General features: G+C 49.5%; 2 protein-coding genes across 6 annotated transcripts in view; both read left to right on the forward strand.

Annotated features, from left to right (window-relative positions):
- NOL9 (nucleolar protein 9) overlaps positions 1-13,887 on the forward strand; it is a 36,023-nt gene extending 22,136 nt beyond the window's left edge. For both annotated transcript variants that reach the window (XM_007980737.3, XM_073007887.1), the window contains 5 exons: positions 520-817; positions 1,202-1,313; positions 4,977-5,154; positions 7,371-7,504; positions 8,195-13,887. In XM_007980737.3, the coding sequence (XP_007978928.3) occupies positions 520-817; positions 1,202-1,313; positions 4,977-5,154; positions 7,371-7,504; positions 8,195-8,344 (872 nt within the window). In that variant the 3' untranslated portion in view covers positions 8,345-13,887. The remainder of the gene's footprint in view (positions 1-519; positions 818-1,201; positions 1,314-4,976; positions 5,155-7,370; positions 7,505-8,194) is intronic.
- Positions 13,888-15,789: 1,902 nt separating this feature from the next.
- Positions 15,790-22,713, forward strand: part of PLEKHG5 (pleckstrin homology and RhoGEF domain containing G5) — a 54,456-nt gene continuing 47,532 nt past the window's right edge. The window contains exons 1-2 of one of the 4 annotated variants that reach the window (XM_073007882.1): positions 15,790-16,041; positions 16,151-16,389. In XM_073007882.1, coding sequence (XP_072863983.1) covers positions 15,983-16,041; positions 16,151-16,389 — 298 coding nt within the window. In that variant the 5' untranslated portion in view covers positions 15,790-15,982. Of the gene's footprint in view, positions 16,042-16,100; positions 16,390-22,713 lie in introns of those variants that run through there. The other 3 variants (XM_007980748.3, XM_007980747.3, XM_073007876.1) reach the window with 3 other exon arrangements.

A 22,713-nucleotide genomic window follows, 5' to 3' on the forward strand; every position in this document is an offset into this window, starting at 1 on the left:
TAAGCCTGCATGCACACATCTGCAAGGGAAGGACAGGCAGTGTGAGTACTCTTAGCTTTCAGACAGCCACATTAAAGCCCAGTGTTTTGTTTTTTGTTTTTAATTGAGGCAGGGTCTCACTCTGTCGTCCAGGCTGGAGTGCAATGGCGTGATCTTGGCTCACTGCATCCTCTGCCTCCCGGGCTCAAACAATCCTCCCACCTCAGCCTCCGGAGTAGCTGGGACCACAGGCGTGTGCTACTCTGCCCAGCTAATTTTTGTAGTTTTAGTAGAGATAGGGTTTTGCCATATTGGCCATGCTGGTCTTGAACTTCTGGCCTCAAGTGATCCACCCACCTTGGCCTGCCAAGGTGTGCTGGGATTACAAACATGAGTCACGGCACCCAGCCGAAGTCCAACTTATTGATGGTTTCTTTGTCTTAGAACAAATGCACCCATTTGTCTTAGGAGCGTGTCACTGTTCTTGAGTGTGTCACTGTTCTCGAGTGTATCAGCTGTGCTAATGTCTCTTCCCCACAGACCAGGGGCTCCTGCTTCTCATTGATCTGATCCGATTGCTGTCTCCCAGCCACGTGGTTCAGTTCCGCTGTGACCACAGTAAATATATGCCAGACCTCACCTCGCAGTATGTAGATGACATGGATGGCTTGTACACAAAAAGCAAGACCAAGATGAGAAATCGACGTTTCAGACTCGCAGCATTTGCAGATGCTTTGGAATTTGCTGATGAAGAAAAAGAGAGTCCAGTTGAGTTCACTGGACATAAACTGATAGGTGTTTATACAGACTTTACATACAGAATAACTCCAAGAAATAGGTAACTAACCCTCATTTGGCTGAAGAATTAATGTTTCCTTTTGTCGAAAAAGGCCTGCCATTCTCAATTCCTCTAAAGGCCTGAGTCCTCTAAAATCTTCAGTTCTCTATCACAGCTGTGCATTTACAAAGAAGAACCAGTTGTTTTCTGAACTGTTATGTTTCCAGGGGAAATACCCAGAAGTGGCCCCTAACTCTGGCTGCCAGCAACTTTGACTTAAAGGAGAGTCTTTACGCTTCCTGTTTTTCCAGTCGGGGTCTGTCAAGGGGGGGCAGTGCTGGAAAGCCCAGTACTCTGTGAAAATGTGACCTCTGTGATGACAGGTGTGAGAGGTGGCTGTGGAGGGTTAAATGTCTACTTACCTTGTTGTAATTTGCCTTTCAGAGAGTCACATAACAAAATTCTTCGAGATCTGACCATCTTGAGTTACCTTAGCCAGCTGCAGCCCCCGATGCCCAAACCACTTTCTCCTTTACATAGCCTGACACCCTATCAGGTAATCTGAACTTACGGGAGAAATTGTCTTCATTTTGTTACACACTTGTGTGGTTTTCTGTGTGCTGGACACTCTTCTAACCACTTCATAACTCCTCGCTCATTTAATCCTCAGAACATCCCAGTGTCACAGGTTCTGTTGTTATTCCCATTTTATAGATGAGGAAACTGAGGTGTAGAGAGGCTGAGGGATTCAGCAGTAGGGGCCAGGCTGGCATGCGGGCCCAGGCAGTTCAGCTCTGGTGACCGCTCTTAGCCACGTTTCTGTCCTAAGGTTAAGTGTGGCTCTGTGCTGGGTTTGAATGTCCCGCCTGGTCGCAGGGGCTGCTCCAGCACTTCCGCTTTTCAGCTGTAGAACAGGGGTGCTACTGGGCCTCAGAGAGTGATCGTGTGGATTCAGGGAGCGTTCACAGTGGAACCTGGCACCCAGAGAGCACTCTTAAAGTACTTCACATTAGCCGGGTGCAGTGGCTCACGCCTGTAATCCCAGCACTTTGGGAGGCCAAGGTGGGCGGATCACGAGGTCAGGAGATCGAGGCCATCCTGGCTAACACAGTGAAACCCCATCTCTACTAAAAAATACAAAAAGCTAGCTGAGCAAGGTGGCGGGCGCCTGTGGTCCCAGCTACTCGGGAGGCTGAGGCAGGAGAATGGCGTAAACTCAGGAGGCGGAGCTTGCAGTGAGCTGAGATCCGGCCGCTGTACTCCAGCCTGGGTGACAGAGCGAGACTCCGTCTCAAAAAAAAAAAAAAAAAATACAAAAAATTGCAGGGCACGGTGGCTCACACCTGTAATCCCAGCACTTTGGGAGGCCGAGGCAGGCGAATCATGAGGTCAGGAGATCGAGATTATCCTGGCTAACACGGTGAAACCCCGTCTCCACTAAAAGTACAACAAATTAGCTGGGTGTGGTGGCTCATGCCTATAGTCCCAGCTACTCGGGAGGCTGAGGCAGGAGAATGGCATGATCCCAAGGGGCAGAGCTTGCAGTGAGCCAAGATTGTGCCACTGCACTCCGGCCTGGGCAACAGTGCAAGACTCCGTATTAAAAAAAAAAAAAAAATTAGCCAGGCGTGGTGGCACGTGCGTGTAGTCCCAGCTACTCGGGAGGCTGAGGCAGGAGGATCGCTCGAACCCGGGAGGCGGAGGTTGCAGTGATCCGAGATCATGACACTGTACTCCAGCCTGGGCGACAGAGCGAAATGTCAACTCAAAAAGAAAAAGTACTTCAGGCAGGAGAATAGCGTAAAAAACCCAGGAGGCGGAGCTTGCAGTGAGCTGAGATCCGGCCACAGCACTCCAGACTGGGCGACAGAGCGAGACTCCGTCTCAAAAAAAAAAAGAGAAAAAAAAAAAAAAAGAAAAAGTACTTCACGTTACTGTCGTCAAAAGTAGATTCCACCACCAGAGTATTTGCAACTTGGAATCCAGGCTGCTAATAATTGTTTTGGGAGGAAAGCATGATAGTGTTAGGATTCAGGATGATGAAAAAACAAAACTAGCGGCAGGTGGCACTTCTGAAATGCTTACTTTGTGCAGTACTCTGTTCTAAGCCTGTGTAACTCCACTACTTACCATGGTCCTGTTATTATCCCCATTTTACAGATGGTAAAACCAAGGCCAGGGACTGGGAGTCAGCTTGCCCAAAATGGTGCAGTCAAAGTTGAGGCTAGGACTGAAGCTGCAGGACGCCTGACTCTGAGCCCGGGTCTTCTGTGCCACACAGCCTGTCCGGTTTTGAGTGCTTGCTCCATGCCAGGCACTCTGCCAAGCATTTAGGGGCTCAGTGACTTCGTGGCCACCCTGTGAGATGAAAGGCTAAGATATGCTTCATTTATAGCTTTGAGCATTGGGAGCTGTCAGATGGAAGCACTTGCCCAGGCTGGAGTGCAATGGCGCAATCTCTGCTCATTGCAACCTCCACCTCCCAGGTTCAAGTGATTCTCCTGCCTCAACCTCCTGAGTAGCTGGGATTACAGGCGCCTGCCACCACACCCAGCTAATTTTGTATTTTTAGTAGAGATGGGGTTTCACCGTGTTGGTCAGGCTGATCTTGAACTCCTGACCTCGTGATCTGCCCATATCGGCCTCCCAAAGTGCTGGGATTACAGGCATGAGCCACTGCACCTGGCTTAAGTGGCAGACCTGGGCAGCAAGGATGTTTCTTGGACCCGATGGTGGCATAGGCTCCAGGCCTCTGAGTCATCTCCCCTAGAGAGTCTAAGTTACTTTGCTAATGGGGTTTTAGTTTATGGGTCATTTATTCACCTGGAGATGCTCTGTAACTGAATGTGAAATTTATCTGCCAATACTTTAATCTGTCTTGTATTACTTCACATTTATTATTATTTTTTTTTGAGCTAGAATTTCGCTCTTGTTGCCCACTCCGGAGTGCAATGCCCCGTGCTCGGCTCACTACAACCTCTGCCTCCTGGGTTCAAGTGATTCTTCTGCCTCAGCCTCCCGAGTAGCTGGGATTACAGGCGCACGCCACCATGCCCAGCTAATCTTTTGTATTTTTAGTAGAAATGGGGTTTCACCATATTAGCCAGGCTGGTCTCGATCTCCTGACCTCAGATGATCCACCTGCTTCAGCCTCCCAAAGTGCTGGGATTATAGGCATGATCCACCACGCCCGGCCCACGTTTATTTTTTAAATTCAAGTTTTTTTTTTTTTTTTTTTTTTTGAGACAGTCTCTCTCTGTCACCCAGGCTGGAGTGTAGTGGCACAATCTTGACTCACTGCAACCTCTGCTTCGTGGGTTCAAGTGATTCTCAATTCTAGTGCCTCAGCCTCCCAAGTAGCTGAGACTAAAGGCATGTACCACCACACCTGGCTAAATTTTTGTATTTTATTTATTTATTTTTATTTTTATTTATTTATTTATTTTTTTGAGATGGAGTCTTGGTCTGTCATTCAAGCCGGAGTGCAGTGGCACAATCTCAGCTCACTGCAACCTCCGCCTCTCGGGTTTAAGTGAGTCTTGTGCCTCAGCCTCCAGAGTAGCTGGAACTACAGGCACGCACCATCATCCCTGGCTAATTTTTGTATTTTTAGTAGAGACAGGGTTTTGCCATGTTGGCCAGGCTGGTCTCAAACTCCTGACCTCAAGTGATCGCCCCACCTTGGCCTCCCAGAGGGTTGGGATTACTGGCGTGAGCCACTGCACCCGGCCTAAATAATTTTTTATTTTATTTATTTTTTATTTATTAATTTGTTTTTGAGACAGAGTCTTTCTCTGTTGCCCAGGCTGGAGTGCAGTGGGCGCGATCTCCGCTCACTGCAACCTCCACCTCCCAGGTTCAAGCGATTCTCCTGCCTCAACCTCCTGAGTAGCTGGGATTACAGGCGCCCGCCACCATGCCCAGCTAATTTTGTATTTTTAGTAGAGACCGGGTTTCACCGTGTTGGTCAGGCTGGTCTTGAACTCCTGACCTCGTGATCTGCCCACGTCGGCCTCCCAAAGTGCTGGGATTACAGGCGTGAGCCACTGCACCTGGCTGTTTTTATTCTTTAAAGATACTTTTGGGTAGGCACTTTGGCAGACCTATCTTTAGATAGTGTGTTAATCTAGTTGTAGTTAATCTGGTTAATCTAGTTGTAAAAATTAAGTGGTTTTTCAAAGTAGCAATGAATAGAGTGAGATGCAAATTCATTTTCCAGGTCCCTTTCAATGCAGTCGCGCTCCGAATTACCCACTCTGATGTCGCCCCTACCCATATACTATATGCTGTGAACGCCAGCTGGGTTGGTCTTTGCAAGATCCAGGATGACGTCAGAGGATACACGAATGGGCCCATCCTGCTTGCCCAGACTCCAATCTGTGACTGCTTGGGCTTTGGTGAGTCTGAGAGTAAAACATATCCATAAACCTACTGAAGAGGATCTACTGCTTTAACTGTAGATGACTGGTCTTGACCTTGTAGCTGTGTCTAAGCTACAGAGGTCAGAGAACCCCCACTCATCTATATAGCATGCCTTAGGGGCTGGAGGCCAGGAATGAAGCAGCTATTTCTCTGCTTCGTCTACCAGCTTCTATAAATGTAGACTTCCCAAGGGCCTGGGCTTGGCCCTCTTCTTGCTTGACACTTCTCCCCTGTCTCAGTCACTGCTGGGTTCTAAATCCATCTTTAGGCGTTCCCTTTCTGCAGTGTCCTCCAACACAGCTGTTCATCTGCGTTCCAAACCCACCTTGCCAGCGTACATCTCCACTTGAGTGTCTGACTCGCATGTAGACCTGGGACCCTCAGGACCCTCCTGCCCGCACCCTCTCCTCCTTGCCCCAGGCTTGTGCTTGGTCCACTGGAAGATTCACTCTGACATCCAGGTCAGACCCTGGCCCCTCCTTGGCATCCCCTAGCCTTCGTTTGCTACTTTCAGCCCATTAGACCGTCTGTTGGCTTCTGTCTTCAAAATATGTCAGCTTCCTCCACCTCTTCTCAGCATGTTAGTCAGCCACTGCCATCTGCTGAAAAGTTTCTTAACTGAACTCTCCACTTCCTCTCTTAAAATTTATCCCCATACCCAGGAATGGCCTGAACCCAGGTGCAGTTGTGCCACAGCCTGGCACTTCCCATCACTCAGATCCAAGGTCTGGACCAGGGCTTGAAGTGCCCAGCGGGATTGGGTCCGCACCTCCTTGACCTGCCTTGGTTTCTTGAGGTCAATAAACATGGAGTTTTGGAAAGGTGCTGGAGCTAAGTAATCCCAAATTAGCGAAGTCCTTAAATGCACATTTCAGATTTGGACAACACTGTTATTTCTCAAAAGCATTTTCACAGAAATTGTGTCATTTAGTACAGACCATAAAGGAGGAACAGTGATGGGGAAAGATCAGGTTATCTTCTGTATGTTCCTTAGTGGTGCATTTTCCCCCTGGCCTGTACTCACCAACAATCTAAGACATTGTTTTTTTGTTTGAGCCGGAGCCGGAGTCTTGCTCTGTTGCCCACGCTGGAGTGCAATGGTGTGATCTCCGCTCACTGCAACCTCCGTCTCCCAGGTTCAAATGATTCTTCTGTCTCAGCCTCCTGAGTAGCTTGGATTACAGACATGCGCCACCCCGCCCAGCTAATTTTGTATTTTTAGTAGAGATGGGATTTCACCATGTTGGTCAGCCTGGTCTTGAGCTCCTGACCTTGTGATCCGCCCACCTTGGCCTCCCAAAGTGCTGGGATTACAGACATGAGCCACTGCGCACAGGCTGTTTTTTGTTTTTTGTTTGGTTTTTTTTTTTTTTTTTGAGACAAAGTCTCTCTCTGTCTCTTTGGACTCACTGCAACCTCTGCCTCCTGGGTTCAAGTGATTCTTGTGTCTCAGACTCCTGAGTAGCTGGGAATTACAGGTGCGCGCCACCATGCCCAGCTGATACGTGAAATTTTAGTAGAGACAGGGTTTCACCATGTTGGCCAGGCTGGTCGCAAACTCCTGACCTCATTTGATCCACCTGCCTCAGCCTCCACAGTGCTGGGATTACAAGCGTAGCCACCGCAGCCGGCCCAATCTAGGACTTTTGCATGTAGACCATTTTGGTTCCTCATGGCTGAACACAGGGAAGGTACAAACTGTCCCAATTTTCAAGGACTCTGTCTCTTGACTTTTGTATTTTCTTTTTTTTTTTCTTTTCTTTTTTTTTTTTTTGAGACAGAATCTCGCTCTGTCACCCAGGCTGGAGTTCAGTGGCGCCATCTCGGCTCACTGCAAGCTCCGCCTCCTGCGTTCAAGCTATTCTCCTGTCTCAACCTCCCGAGTATCTGGGACTACAGGTGCCCGCCACCACGCCTGGCTAATTTTTTGTATTTTTAGTAGAGATGGGGTTTCACCGTCTTGCCCAAGCTGGTCTCGAACTCCTGATCTCAGGCAGTCCACCCTCCTCAGCCTCCCAGAGTGTTGTGATTACAGGCGTGAGCTGCTACACCCGGCCAGCTCTTTGTAGTTTCAAAACAAAACAGAGTTGAAATCAAGACTTATGTTCAAAACCATTCTGCAGTTTCTAAAGGTGGAGAGGTTTGATGTTTTCCAAAAGGGTGATTTTTGTGTTGTGCGCATGTCTTGAAGGCATCTGTAGAGGCATTGACATGGAGAAGCGGCTGTACCACATCCTCACCCCTGTGCCCCCGGAAGAGCTAAGGACCGTGAATTGTCTGCTCGTTGGAGCTATTGCCATTCCGCATTGTGTCCTTAAGTGCCAGGTGAGCCTTACCCCAGGCACAGCCCTGGAAGGAGCCTACTCAGGTCCACAGGAAGTGAGGCGCTGAAGTAGGGTCAGGGGTCATGGGAATGGATGATCTGGGAAACCTATACTTTGTTGTAGGTCCTGAGTGAGCCAAGACGGTGTCAGGGCCACCTCCAGGGCCTGAGACCATGAATCACTGTCACTCGTGGTGTCAGTGTCACGATCTGGGCTCACTGCAACCCGTGGTGGCGCCTTTACATAGGAGTAGGTTGTGTTGGAGCAAGCAGGGGCCCTCTCAGGTTTGCCCTCCTGAGGACAGTCTTCAGAGGCATCACGGGACCAGGCCAAAGCTTCTGTGTGCCCCAGAGTCAGCCACAGGGGCTACGAGTGGGCTCTGGGTATGGGGGATGTTCCCACCATTCTCATCCTCCCGCGTCCCTCTTTTGAAAGGGACGTGCACTGCACCCCCACTCAGCCTCACGCTGTTTGCTGTGTTGATGGAATGGGACAGAGGGAGACCCTGACACGTTTGTTACCGAGCCAGTTGATTAAAGGGGGCTCTGAAGGAAGGGATCAAATGCCCTAAAAGTGAAAAGTCCCCACCCAGACCATCAGGACACTACCTTCAGGTGGGAGAGAGCGCTGTAAACCCCTCTGGCCTGGACCTGGAGTGTTTCCATGAATTCTCTTTGTGTTTCCATTTCAGCGTGGGATTGAAGGGACCGTACCTTACGTCACAACGGATTACAATTTTAAAATTCCTGGAGCATCAGAGAAAATTGGAGCAAGAGAACCTGAGGAGGCACATAAAGAGAAACCATACCGAAGACCTAAGTTCTGTCGAAAAATGAAGTGATACTCGCATTTTTAACAAGGGAAGAAACTTTCCTACCTGAAAGTTTTGTCTCAAGCCTGACCATGAGAGACATGATGGAGTGTCGTGGCAATGAATGGTGCCCTTATCAGCAACACTGTTTTCTGTGTAATTCGTGAATATCGTATAGTAGTCTTAAGTTTCTCTTTTAAAGCTGCATGAGCTAGAATTTGCTCTAGTCTTCTGTGTGGTACTCATACTTGCTGTCTGGTGTGCTTTCCAGAGGGACTAAAACGGCAGAGAACAGTTTGTGTGCCATTAAAACAGAGATTCCTCAGAAAGTTCTTCAAGGACCTGGTTATTAGAATCAGGATAAAAATATGGAAACTGGGGCCATTACAATGTACTGAGAAGGAAGGAAGAAGGCCGACCTGCAGGATCTCAAGCATAATGGATACAAGGGCTTACCACGGCGTTGCCTGAGCCACGTGCAGACCTGGGGGCCAGCGACGGTCTGCTTCCTTGGAACCAGTGTGGATGGTTATAGCCCATCCATTTGGTGCAGTTGTACTTGGTCTGTTACGTTCAATCAAGGTTTAATAGATAGGGCCGGGAGTGGTGGCTCATGCACACCTGTAATCCTAGCACTTTGGGAGGCTGAGGCTGGAGGATTGCTTGAGCCTCTGAGTTCCAGGCTGGAGTACACCAACTACTCCAGCCTGAGCGACAGAGTAAGACCTTATCTTTTAAAAAAGAAAATAAAAACTTAAACGGGTTCGATAGATATAAATTTGGACCCAACAGCCCTTCTTTTTTTTTTAATCCTGAGGTTTTATGCTGAGGAAATTGCTTTCAAATCTGGAAAACCTTGGGGCCAGGCGCGGTGGCTCACGCCTGTAATCCCAGCACTTTGGGAGGCCAAGGCAGGAGGATCACAGGGTCAGGAGATCAAGACCATCCTGGCTAACATGGTGAAACCCCGTCTCTACTAAAAATACAAAAAATTAGCTGGGCGTGGTGGTGGGCACCTGTAGTCCAGCTACTTGGGAGGCTGAGGCAGAATGGCGTGAACCCGGGAGGCGGAGCTTGCAGTGAGCCGAGATCGTGCCACTGCACTCCAGCCTGGGAGACAGAGCGAGACTCCTTCTCAAAAACAAAGAAAATCTGGAAAACCTCTTCTGGGGGCTCTTAAAAAGTAGATTTTTCCAAATTGACTTCTGGTCTGAGGCCAGAGAACCACGGGGCAGAGCTGGAGACTGGGCTGTTTGGAAGGAAGAAGGACTGTCAGACCAGCTCTTGGGAAAGCTCCATTTTTGCCTGTGGGAGGCTGGACCTGAACTTGCACCTATGAACAACCCTGCCATTTAGAGCTTTTTCCTGGGGGTGCTGGAGGCTGGTGACCAGACTGCCATTCTTCATGTCCTCCCTGGTGCTTCCGACCCTTTGTCCTCTAGGTTGGAAGTGGATTGTGTAAACATGTGACCAGGTCACATCGTTTTCTGCATTTAAGACAACAGGATACTTACTGGGGCTGAGGTTCCAATTGGTATTACGACCACCGCCATCTTCCCAGCATGATCACATTGTAAGACTATCAGGATTTGTGGGTTTTAACACTTAACATTTATATACAATTAAACTGTTGGTTATCGTTGTCTTTAGTATTTTATGGTGGCCCCTCAGCACCTCTTAGACTCAACAGCAAACGACTTAAAATAAGCCCAGGAAACTTTGCTACGGTGATTGGTTTTGATACCTTTGAGACAATTGAGTCTAGCTTCTTAGTTGCCCCTTATTTATGTTGAAATCTGGCTCATTCGTATCATGTTTTACTGTGCTGGCCTTGTAAAGAATTTTAAGACAGTGCACCACCATCAACATTTTGTCTTTCTCCACTTCCTTGTAGCTTTACAGTTATACTCACTGGAGGTCATTTGCAGCAAGGCTCTGAAAGGATGAAACTGGTGCCCTGTAATTACGTTTGCATCCAATCTAGGTTTGCCTTCAGGCTTTAAATACAGCCTGTATGACGGTCAAGTCTTTTTCTTCAGTTCCTATCACTAAAGAAAAATCATTGCCTCTAGAGGGAGCTATCAGCTGTTGGTCAGGTAGCCTTACTGGGGCTAGAGTTGACCCAGGAAGCTGTACAGGGTTTAGGGAAGGAGGTTCGGAGACAGGGAGCCTAGGCCGCGGTGAACTTTAGCTTGTGCCGGTCAGACCTACGGCAGCACCATTCCCCGGGATGACGATTCATTCCATTATTGATGGCAGTGGCTTTTCTTTCCCTTTCCTTTTTTTTTTTTTTTTTTTTTGAGACAGAGTTTCACTCTTGTTGCCCAGGCTGGAGTGCAATGGCGCAATCTGGGCTCACTACAACCTCCGCCTCCCAGGTTCAAGCGATTCTCCTGCCTCAGCGAGTAGCTGGGATTACAGGCATGTACCACCACACCTGGCTAATTTTCTATTTTTAGTAGAGAAAGCGTTTCACCCTGCTGGCCAGGTTGGTCTCGAGCTCCTGACCCCAGGTGATCCACCCATCTTGGCCTCCCAAAGTGTTGGGATTACAGGTGTGAGCCACTGCGCCCGGCCACTGGCAGTGGCATTAAGGGCATTTAAAGGAAAGACAAGATTGGACTTTTTATCATTTCCACAATCTATTATGGGTCAGATTGGGTAATAAGGAGTTCTCCATTGGAGCTGCTCTTTTTTTTTTTGAGACGGAGTCTTGCTTCATCTCCCAGGCTGGGGTGCAGTGGCACGATCTTGGCTCGCTACAGCTTATCCCCTCCCGGGTTCAAGCAATTCTTCTTCCTCAGTCTCCCAAGTAGCTGGGATTACAGGTGAGTACCACCACGCCTGGTTAATTTTTATATTTCTAGTAGAGATGGGGTTTCACTGTATTGGCTGGTCTCGATCTCCTGACCTTGTGATCTGCTTGCCTCGGCCTCCCAAACTGCTGAAGCAATTTTTTTTTTTTTTTGAGACAGAGTCTAGCTCTGTCACCCAGGCTGGAGTGCAGTGGCGTGATCTCAGCTCACTGTATCCTCCGCCTCCCAGGTTCAAGTGATTCTCCTGCCTCAACCTCCTAAGTAGCTGGGATTAGAGGCATGCGCCACCACGCCCAGCAAATTTTTGTATTTTTAGTAGAGACGGGGTTTCACCATGTTGGTCAGGCTTGTCTTGAACTCCTGACCTCGTGATCCACCCGCCTCAGCCTCCCAAAAGTGCTGGGATTACAGGCGTGGGCCACCATGCCCGGCCTGAAGCTATTCTTTACAAAAACTCTTTAGTTTTTGGTTTTGGTTTTTTTTTTTTTTTTGCAACGGACTCTCACTCTGTCGCCAAGGCTGGAATGCAGTGGCCTGATCTCAGGTCACTGCAACCTGTGCCTCCCGGGTTCAAGGGATTTTCTGCCTCAGCCTCCCACGTGGCTGGGATTACAGGCTCCTGCCACCACACCGGGCTAATTTTTGTATTTTTAGTAGAGACGGCGTTTTTACTGGTCAGGCTGGTCTTGAACTCCCAACCTCAGGGGATCTGCTTGCCTCAGCCTCCCAAAGTGTTGGGATTACAGGCATGAGCCACTGCACCTGGGCCTCTTAGTAGTTTTTGTATGTAATTTTCAAAGTATCCCAAGTAGCTGGGGATACTTTTGGGATTACAGGTGCCCACCACTACACGGGCTAATTTTTTTTTTTGAGACGGAGTCTCACTTTGTTGACCAGGCTGGAGTGCAGTGGCACGATCTCGGCTCACTGCAGGCTCTGCCCCACCGAGTTCACGCCATTCTCCTGCCTCAGCCTCCCGAGTAGCTGGGACTACAGGTGCCTGCCACCTCGCCTGGCTAATTTTTTTTATTTTCAGTTGAGACAAGGTGGGCGGATCACAAGGTCAGGAGATCAAGACCATCCTGGCTAACACGGTGAAACCCCATCTCTACTAAAAATACAAAAAATTAGCCGGGCATGGTGGTGGGCGTCTGTAGTCCCAGCTACTCAGGAGGCTGAGGCAGGAGAATGGTGTGAACCCAGGAGGCGGAGCTTGCAGTGAGCCAAGATCATGCTACTGCACTCCAGCCTGGGTGACAAAGCGAGACTCCGTCTCAAAAAAAATTAAAAAGAGGCCGGGCGCGGTGGCTCATGCCTGTAATCCCTGCACTTTGGGAGGCCGAGGCGGGTGGATCACGAGGTCAGGAGATCGAGACCATCCTGGTGAACACCGTGAAACCCCGTCTCTACTAAAAATACAAAAAATTAGCCGGGTGTGGTGGTGGGCTCCTGTAGTCCCAGCTACTCTGGAGGCTGAGGCAGGAGAATGGCGTGAACCCGGGAGGCGGAGCTTGCAGTGAGCCCGGATTGTGCCACTGAGCTCCAGCCTGGGCGCAGAGTAAGACTCTGTCTTAAAAAAAGAAAAAAGAAAATCTGGAAAACCTCTTCTGGGGGCTCTTAAGTAGATTTGTCCAAATTGACTTCTGGTCTGAGGCCAGAGACAACCACAGGGCACAGCTGGAGACTGGGCTGTTTGGAAGGAGGAAGGACTGGCAGACCAGCTCTTGGGAAAGCTCCATTTTTGCCTGTGGTAGGCTGGACCTGAACTTGCACCTATGAACAACCCTGCCATTTAGAGCTTTTTCCTTGGGGGTTTTCCTCGTGTTAGCCAGGATGGTCTCGATCTCCTGACCTCATGATCCACCTGCCTCGGCCTCCCAAAGTGCTGGGGTTATAGGCATGAGCCACCACGCCCGGCCAATTTTTTTGTATTTTTAGTAGAGATGTGGTTTTACTATGTTAACCAGGCTGGTCTTGAGCTCCTGACCTCGTGATCCGTCCGCCTCGGCCTCCCAAAGTGCTGAGATTGCAGGCATGAGCCACCGCGCCTGGCTTAGGTCATTTGTTTTTAGGTTTGGATGGCAAGATCGTGGATAAGACAGCAGGCTTTGATTACAGAGCACTGAGTTCAAATCCTGGCTCTGCCACTTGTCAGTGGTGTAACTTGGAGGAAGATACTTAGCCTGAGCCTGTTTTGTGTTTGAAGATGGGGTAATTGTCCTTCCCTCAGTGTTCCTTGGTGAGGAGTAAGTGAAATCATGTCTATAAGAGATTTAGCACAGTCTCCGGCATGTAGAAAACAGTAACTCCTGGTGTGTGACTAGCCTCTGATTAGATGGTAAACTCAGGAGGCTGGCAGCAGGACCGTGTTCCTCACGGTCATGCTGGAGGGACGCGGAAACTGAGTTCGTAGCTTACTCATCTTGCCTCCGGCAGGTTCACCTTAAAATTGTTGCTGCCAAGCTTCCTGTGGTCAGAGCCCTTGAGGAAGCAAGCTCCTTGGTCACTATAGATAACCCATTCCTGAAAGTTTTTCATAAACCCCCATTTGTTGCTTTTAAAATTTTATAAGCAGCTTACACATGTAGAAAATGATCCTCCAGTCCACCATCACATGGGTAATCACTGACCTGTGAGGTGTCTCAGCTGGGGCTTGGCTGTGTGTGTGTGTATTTTACAAAATATGTATGGTTTCTGTTCAGCTCTTTTCAGTTAGCAGATGAACTTTTGTATCATTAAATATTTTGAGAACATGAATTTAATTGTTGTGTAATTTTTTGTAGATAGGTCATTTTATTCCAGGCAATCACTTTTCAATGCTTAGAAGAAACCATAGTGGGCCGGGCGTGGTGGCTCACGCCTGTAATCCCAGCACTTTGGGAGGCTGAGGCGGGCGGATCACGAGTTCAGGAGATCGAGACCATCCTGGCGAACATGGTGAAACCCCGTCTCTATTAAAAATACAAAAAATTAGCTGGGCATGGTGGCGGGCGTCTATAGTCCCAGCTACTCGGGAGGCTGAGGCAGGAGAATGGCGTGAACCCGGGAGGTGGAGCTTGCAGTGAGCTGAGATTGCACCACTGCACTCCAGCCTGGGTGACAGAGCGAGACTCCGTCTCAAAAAAAAAAAAAAGGAAAAGAAACCATAGTGAAAAAACACTGGGAGGAAAAAAAATGTTGAAAGGAGGTTAATGAAGTCTGGAGACTCCAGCAAATGCTTGTGATGTGTTTGTTTGTTTGTTTTGTTGTGCCTTTTTTATTTCTTTCTTTTTTCCTTTTTGAGACGGAGTCTCTTTTGCCCAGGCCGGAGTGCAATGGCGCAATCTCGACTCACGGCAACTTCCACCTCCCAGGTTCAAGCGATTCTCCTGCCTCAGCCTCCGGAGTAGCTGGGACTACAGGCAGGCGCCACCACGCCCAGCTAATTTTTGTATTTTCAGTAGAGAGGGGGTTTCACCATATTGGCCAGGCTGGTCTCAAACTGACCTCAGGTAATCCACCCGCCTCGGCCTCCCGAAGTGCTGTGTGAGCCACCGCACTTGGCCTGTTTTGTTGTTTTTAACCATTTAAGTATTGAGTGCAGTGGGAGTTTATTTTTTCAATATTTTTAATTTTTATTTTGTCACTGACTTGAAGCTCAAATGGGAGTTTAATTTTCCTGTCTTGGTTCATATGTAAGTTAAGAGGGGATGTTACATTCTTTCTGGACTGTCTTTGGGAGCGTATTAGAAGGAAACAGGAGGCCGGGCGTGGTGGCTCACGCTTGTAATCCCAGCACTTTGGGAGGCCGAGGCAGGTGGATCACCTGAGGTCGGGAGTTCAAGACCAGCCTGACCAACATGGAGAAACCCCGTCTCTACTAAAAATACAAAATTAGCTGGCATGGTGGCACATGCCTGTAATCCCAGCTACTCTGGAGGCTGAGGCAGGAGAATGGCGTGAACCTGGGAGGCAGAGCTTGCAGTGAGCCAAAATTGCGCCACTGCACTCCAGCCTGGGTGACAGAGCAAGACTCCTTCTCAAAAAAATAAATAAATAAAATGAGTCATGCCTGTAATGCCAGCACCTTGGATGGCTGAGGCAGGAAGATCACTTGAGGCCAAAAGTTTGAGATCAGCCTGGTCAACATAGTGAAACACCATCTACTTAAAAGGAAAAAAAAAAAAAAAAACCTGAAACAAACCCCTACCTAGTGCTGCGCTGATAAAACTGCCTCTTGGCAGCAAGGATTCAGCCCTTGTCTTCCCGCACCTCATAGGGTTGGGCCTAGCAGAGAGACGGAGATTTGGCTGACAAGCCCAGCCTAAACAGTGGCTAAAATAAATACGGGGGCCATCTGCACAGTAAGGGGGGAAGACCACGTGATGTTCAGGGCCTCTTCAGAAAGACCTTGCTAAGTTAAGTATTCCCAAGGCTTTGCCAGGAAGAGCGGACTGTGGGTGGAAACCCCCCAAGTCAGGGGGCAGCAGGTCCAGGCTGCAGTGCCAGGAGCTGAGCAAGCAAAGTCTTGCGAATCAGCAGAGCTGAGCTGGGCAGACATGTGCTGGGCTGGGAAGCCAAGGGTAGCTATGGTAACTGGCCCTGAGGCAGCTGTGGTGCTCTGCAGACTGGCTTGAGTTTTTCTAATGTTTTGAGACTCACTTGATCTCCTGCTGTGACCAGCCCCTCTCTGCCTGGCAGGGGAAAGCCACCGAACTCTCAGGCCTTCCTGGTAGCCAAGGAGCCCAGCAGAGGGGCTGCTGCTGGCTGCTGGGATTGCAGAGGCTGGGGTCTCTGTGGCATTGCTTTCCTGGAAAGGAGGGACGGCACCTCCGGGGCAGCCAGCAGTGTGGGAGCCCATTCCAGGGCATGAATGGGCACTCGGGAATGGAAAATCCAAGAGGGAACAAACCACCGACAAAGAAATGCAGTGTGAGCGGCGGCTGCGAAGTCTGTGCCTTCAAATATATGGCACCCAGGGGACCCGTGGTAGAGGGGGAGCAAATTGGCAGGGCTGAGAGCGCCTTGGTTTTCTGTGCAGACAGGTCCAGCTGCAGAAATTAAGACTGGGGCTGAGTCGGGGAGAAGCCTTCCACATTGAGACGGCAACTGGGCAAAGCAGGACGGAGACCTGTGTGTCTGACTGGAGAGGCCTGCAGCATTGGCATGTGGCTGGAGGTCCAGGCAGGGTGCCACCACCGCAGAGGTCAAGCATGAATTCAGTCCTGACAAAACGTGGGTCTCCACCTCCAAGCTGGCTCAAACTTTGTTCGGGAACCGGTGAGTATGTTTTCTGTCTCTTTTGTCTAGAAAGGAGGTTTGAGGACACAGAGTGAAAGGAGGAACTTTGCAGGTCTTGGAGGGCTCCAAGGACTCGCACTCACTGAACTAGTCCAGACCGTTTAAGAGCCACTTGCGGGCTGGATCCATTTTGTCTCATTCATCCATTCATCAGTGAGTGAAACCCTCCCAGCCCTGCAGTTTTAGCCATCAGCTCTGATTTGAGGGCAGAGGAGGGGGCTTTGCTGCTCAGCCATCCAGCTCCTGAAAGAAGAAAGACGAGACTCCGTGACTCCGTGCCGAAAGGTTGCTCTGGTAGCACGATGGCTTTGCTGCTGTGACTCTCGTGTTAGAGGAAGGTTACCTGTTTCCCCCTCTGTGACACAGAAAGTGGGGTAAGAAAGATGTCCCAAGACCCTTCAAACTGTCCCATTTTGTGCATCCAAGTTGCATGCCCCCGGCGAGGATGATCTGGAACCATTCCCAACCTTGTCTTTGTAGCTTTTGGGAAGGGCCAGGAAATTCCTCCCGCACATCCATATTTTCAAGTTTACTTTTAATATCTGCCGTGACGCATTCTGGGAGTCAGGGGTCAGGAATAGTGTTCATGAAATCCAGTAACATTCTCCCACCGGACTTGGAGCCTGGTCTGGGAAACATCCCGGCCCCAGCAGGATAGCCTGGCCTGGCCTGGCCTTGGGGCATTTGGGCCACAGACCCCTCTGGTTGTGCTCAGATCTGAGCCTGTTCCAACCTTTATCTCTGTCTCCCCGATGGCTGGCCCAAAAGATTTATGAAGCTGACAGCGAGTCATGGAGAATTCCTCCCAGGGCCACGCAGGCCCCTCAGCCCAGGGCCATCCCCCTCCCAGCAAGGAATCTGAACTGCTGACTTTTTCTTCCTTTGCTCACCCCCACAAGCTCATCCCCTGCTAGTATTCAGGGAATATAGAGTTGTGTGAACCACAGTGGCAGTGACAGCAGGTGATACGTGAGCCCCCAGCACTCACATAGTAACATGGCCGTGTACTTCTTATTTGCTAAAGGGAGATTGTGTCCAGGTGTGGGTGACACTGGGGGTTACAGACCTTTTGGAGTGTCCCCTGTATCATACCTACCCCATGAACAGCAGAGAATGGTCACCTATTCTCAGCATATGCTTGATTGTATCTTTACGCCCTTTAAATATAAATACACATGTGCACTTTGCTTTTTTTGAGACGGAGTCTCGCTCTGTCGCCCAGGCTGGAGTGCAGTGGCACAATCTCTGCTCACTACAACCTCCACCTCCTGGGTTCAAGCGATTCTCCTGCCTCAGCTCCCAAGTAGCTAGGACTACAGGCACATGCCATCATGCTCAGCTAATTTTTTGTATTTTTAGTAGAGACGGGGTTTCACCATGTTAGCCAGGATGGTCTCAAACTCCTGACCTCATGATCCATCCACCTCAGCCTCCCAAAGTACTGGGATTATAGGCGTGAGCCACCATGCCCGGCCTTTTTTTTTTTGAGATGGACTTTTGTTCTTGTTGTCCAGGCTGGAGTGCAATGGCACGGTCTCGGCTCACTGGAACCTCCGCCTCCTAGGTTCAAGCGATTCTCCTGCCTCAGCCTCTCTAGTAGCTGGGATTATAGGCGCCTGCCACCATACCCAGCTAATTTTTTTTTTTTTTTTTTGGTATTTTTAGTGGAGATGGAGTTTCACCATGTTGGCCAGGCTGGTTTCAAACTCCTGACCTTAAGTGATCCACCTGCCTCAGCTTCCCAGAGTGCTGAGATTACAGGTGTGAGTCACCTTGCCTGCCCACATGTGCACTTTTGTTCTGCTTATAAAAATAATACATTTGTGGCTGGGAAAGGTGGCTCACACCTGTAATCCCAGCACTCTGGGAAGCTGAGGCAGGTGGATCACTTGAGTTTAGGAGTTTGAGAACAGCCTGGCCAACATGGTGAAACCCCATCTCTACTAAAAATACAAAAATTTAAAAATAAATAAATAAAAATACAAAAATTAGCCAGGTGTGGTGGCAGGGCGCCTGTAATCCCAATTACTGGGGAGTCTCAAACAGAAGAATTGCTTGAACCTGGGAGGCAGGGGTGGCAGTGAACAAGATTGTGCCACTGCACTCCAGCCTGGGCAACAGAGTGAGACTCTATCTCAAAAAAATATATATATGTATGCCAGTACAAACAACTTGCCAACACATAAAAACATTCCTCATCTTTTATTTTATTTTTTTCTTTTTTTGAGACAGAGTCTCACTCTGTTGCCCAGGCGTGAGTGCGGTGGTGCAGTCTTGGTTCACTGCAACCCCAACCTCCTGGGTTCAAGCCATTCTCCTGCCTCAGCCTCCCCAGTAGCTGGGATTACAGACGCCCACCACCACGCCTGGCTAATTTTTGTATTTTTAGTAGAGATGGGGTTTCACCATGTTGGCCAGGCTGATCTGGAACTCCTGACCTCAGGTGATCCGCCTGCCTCGGCCTCCCAAAGTGCTGGGATTGCAGGCATGAGTCACTGCGCCTGACCTCCTCATCCTTTTTAATGGCTTCACGATACATATGGATATGCCTGAACTTTTAAACTATGCCTCTAATAGTGAACTTTTGGGTTGTTTCCAATTTTTCACTTTTTTTTTTTCTTTTGATACAAGGTCTTGCTATATTGCTTAGGCTGGTCTCTGAAAGTCCTGGGCTCGAGCAGTCCTCCTGCCTCAGCCTCCTGAGTAGCTGGGTGTGTGCCACGAAGCCCAGCCCAGTTTTTCATTCTTGCAAATGGTGCCATAGTGGACATTCTTGTGTCTGTGCCTCTGTGCACTTGTGAAAGAGCATCTGTAGAGGGAATTCCTAGGACAGTGGAACTGCTGTGTGGAAGGCTGTGAGCAATTGCATTCTGACATTTCCAGATTGTCATCCAGACAGCCACTTATTCTCCCCCCAGCAAAGTAAGTGGTCACTGTCCTATGTGGGAATGTCCCTGAGATATGAGGGGCGTGGTAGACAGGTGTCCCCTTACATAGTCACCAGGCATTTCCCTCTTGTCCACTTGCATTGCTGAAATGCCATGGCTCTTGGCAGAGGAGCAGGGGCAGCGGTAGGGGACTCTGACGTCACGCCTCCAGAACTTCCGAGGGTGGTGTCCGGAGGGCACACTACATTAAATTTGCTTATCTGGTTAGATTTCCTACTTCTTAGGACCCTCTTATATAGTCCTTTTTTAAAATTTAACTTTTTGCTGAGACAGGGTCTTGCTCTGTTGTCCAGGCTGGTTTCAACTCCTGGCCTCAAATGATTCTTCCACCTTAGCCTTCCCAAGCGCTGGGATTATAGGTGTCAACAACCATGTCCGACCTCATACTTTCTTTTTTTTTTTTTTTTTTTTTTTGAGACAGTGTCTCACTCTGTTATCCAGGCTGGAGTGCAATGGCAAAATCTTGGCTCACTACAACCCCCACCTCCTGGGTTCAAGTGATTCTCCTGTCTCAGCCTCCCCAGTAGCTGGGACTACAGGTGCCCACCACCATGCCCAGATAATTTTTGAATTTTTTTTTTTTTTTTTGAGACGGAGTCTTGCTCTGTGCCCCAGGCTGGAGTGCAGTGGCGGGATCTCGGCTCACTGCAAGCTCCGCCTCCCGGGTTCACGCCATTCTCCTGCCTCAGCCTCCCGAGTAGCTGGGACTACAGGCGCCCGCCACCTCGCCCGGCTAATTTTCTTGTATTTTTAGTAGAGACGGGGTTTCACCGTGTTAGCCAGGATGGTCTCGATCTCCTGACCTCGTGATCCGCCCGCCTCGGCCTCCCAAAGTGCTGGGATTACAGGCTTGAGCCACCGCGCCCGGCCAATTTTTGTATTTTTAGTAGAGACGGGGTTTCACCATATTGGTCATGGCTGGTCTCGAACTCCACCCGCCTCTGCCTCCCAAAGTGCTGGGATTACAGGCGTGAGCCACTGCGCTGGGCCCTGGTTTGTTGTTTTTACGATTTAATACAAATGTTTTCAGGCTGGGCGGGGTGGCTCACGCCTGTAACCCCAGCACTTTGGGAGGCCGAGGTGGGCATATCACTTGAGGTCAGGAGTTCAAGACCAGCCTGGCCAACATGGTGAAACCCTGTCTCTATTAAAATACAAAAATTAGTCGGCTATGGTGGCACATGCCTATAATCCCAGCTACTCAGGAGGCTGAGGCAGGAGAATCGCTTGAACCTTCTAGGTGGAGGTTGCAGTGAGCCCAGATCACACCACCACACTCCAGCGTGGGCAATAGAGCGAGACTGCCTCAAAAAAAAAAAAAAAATTATTTTTTCATCAAACTTTTTTGGTTGTCACAAATGGGAAGGTGGGTCTCATTTATTGAATCCATCACTGTAGGAAGCAGAGTCCCTACTGAAGGCTGTAAATGTTCAAAGCATTTAGCACATCGTCTATTTGTAGCTATTGTTATATCCAAAATTCGGTATGATTTTCTTCCTTCCTTTTTTTTTCTTTTTTTTAGAAGGAGTCTTGCTCTCTTGCTAGGCTGGAGTACAGTGGCACCATCTCGGCTCACTGCAACCTCCACTTTCTGGGTTCAAGCAGTTCCCCTGTCTCAGCCTCCTGAATAACTGGGATTAATGCTTTCCTAATTTTTTTTTTTTTTTTTTTTGAGATGGAGTCTCGCTTTGTCGCCCAGGCTGGAGTACAGTGGTGGGATCTTGGCTCACTGCAAGCTCCGCCTCCCGGGTTTACACCATTCTCCTGCCTCAGCCTCCCGAGTAGCTGGGACTACAGGCGCCCGCCACCTCGCCCGGCTAGTTTTTTTTTGTATTTTTTAGTAGAGACGGGGTTTCACTGGGTTAGCCAGGATGGTCTCGATCTCCTGACCTCGTGATCCGCCCGTCTTGGCCTCCCAAAGTGCTGGGATTACAGGCTTGAGCCACCGCGCCCGGCCTAATTTTTGTATTTTTAGTAGAGTTGGGGTTTCACCATGTTGGCCAGGCTGGTCTTGAACTCCTGACCTAAAGTGATCTTCCTGCCTCAGCCTTTCCAAGTGCTGGGATTACAAGCTTGAGCCACTGCACCCAGCCAGTTTTCTTTCTTTTTTTTTCCCCCAAGATGGAGTCTTGCTCTGTCACCCAGGCTGGAGTACAGTGGCATGATCTCGGCTCACTGCAACCTCCACCTCCCCGGTTCAAGCAATTCTCCTGCCTCAGCCTCCCAAGTAGCTGGGATTACAGGCACCTGCCACTATGCCTAGCTCATTTTTGTATTTTTAGTAGAGACAAGGTTTCACCATGTTGGCCAGGCTGATCTCTAACTCCTGACCTCGTGATCTGCCTGCCTCAGCCTCCCAAAGTACTGGGATTACAGGCATGAGCCACCATACCCGGCCATTTTCTTTTCTTTTCTTTTCTTTTCTTTCTTTTTTTTTTTTTTTTTTGAGACAGAGTCTTGCCCTATTGCTAAGGCTGGAGTGCAGTGGCATCTCACAACTCACTGCAGCCTTGACCTTCTGGGCTCAAGCCATCTCCTCCGTAGCCTCCTGAGTAGCTGAGACCACAGGCGCATACCACCGTGCCCAGCTAATTTTTAAACTTTTTGTAGAGACAGGGTATCACTATGTTGCCCAGCCTGGTCTCAACCTCCCAGGCTCCAGAGACCCACCCCAGCCTCCTGAGTACCTGGGACCACAGGTGTGCCACCATGCCTGGCTAATTTTTAATTTTTTTGTAGAGACAAGGTCTTGGCCATGTTGTCCAGGCTGGTCTTGAACTCCAGGGTCAAGGAGTCCTCCTGCCTCAGCTTCCCAAAGTGCTGGGATGGTAGACTTGGGCCTCCATACCTGTCCCTGCTTTACACTTCTCGAGATGTAAATGAACAGGATCCAGGCAAAACCCTTCCAGGCCCATATGGGAGGCTCTCAGGAAACAGCCTCCTCTGTAATGCCAAGATGGGTTGAGACCTCAGAGCTGCCCCGCACAGAAACTGCCTCTGGAGGTTGGGCCTGTGTCCTGGGCTTAGGGGGAAGGGCCCTTGGCTTGTGTGGGCCAACAGTCAGACAAGGCCCATCCGAGGCAGCCTGGGTCTCTGCTGGGCATGTCCACAGAGACAGTAGTGACAGTTTCCAACCAACAGGACCAGTGTTTCAACAATAGGGTAGATGGTTTGAAATCCTAGCTGTCCTGGAAGTCCAGCCTGTCTTTTCTGTGGTTGGGAGCCTGGCCCAGGAGCCTTTGTTCCTTGGACAGACTTGGCCCTCGAGAGGGCCCCAGTCTCTCAGTTTGTCTGGCCAGGTTTAAAAGTCTGCAGCGGCCAGCAGCCGGCAGCGAGGCTGGAATGTAACTTTGCT

This window comes from Chlorocebus sabaeus, chromosome 20, assembly GCF_047675955.1.
Source record: "Chlorocebus sabaeus isolate Y175 chromosome 20, mChlSab1.0.hap1, whole genome shotgun sequence".
NCBI classification, from domain to species: Eukaryota; Metazoa; Chordata; class Mammalia; order Primates; family Cercopithecidae; genus Chlorocebus; species Chlorocebus sabaeus.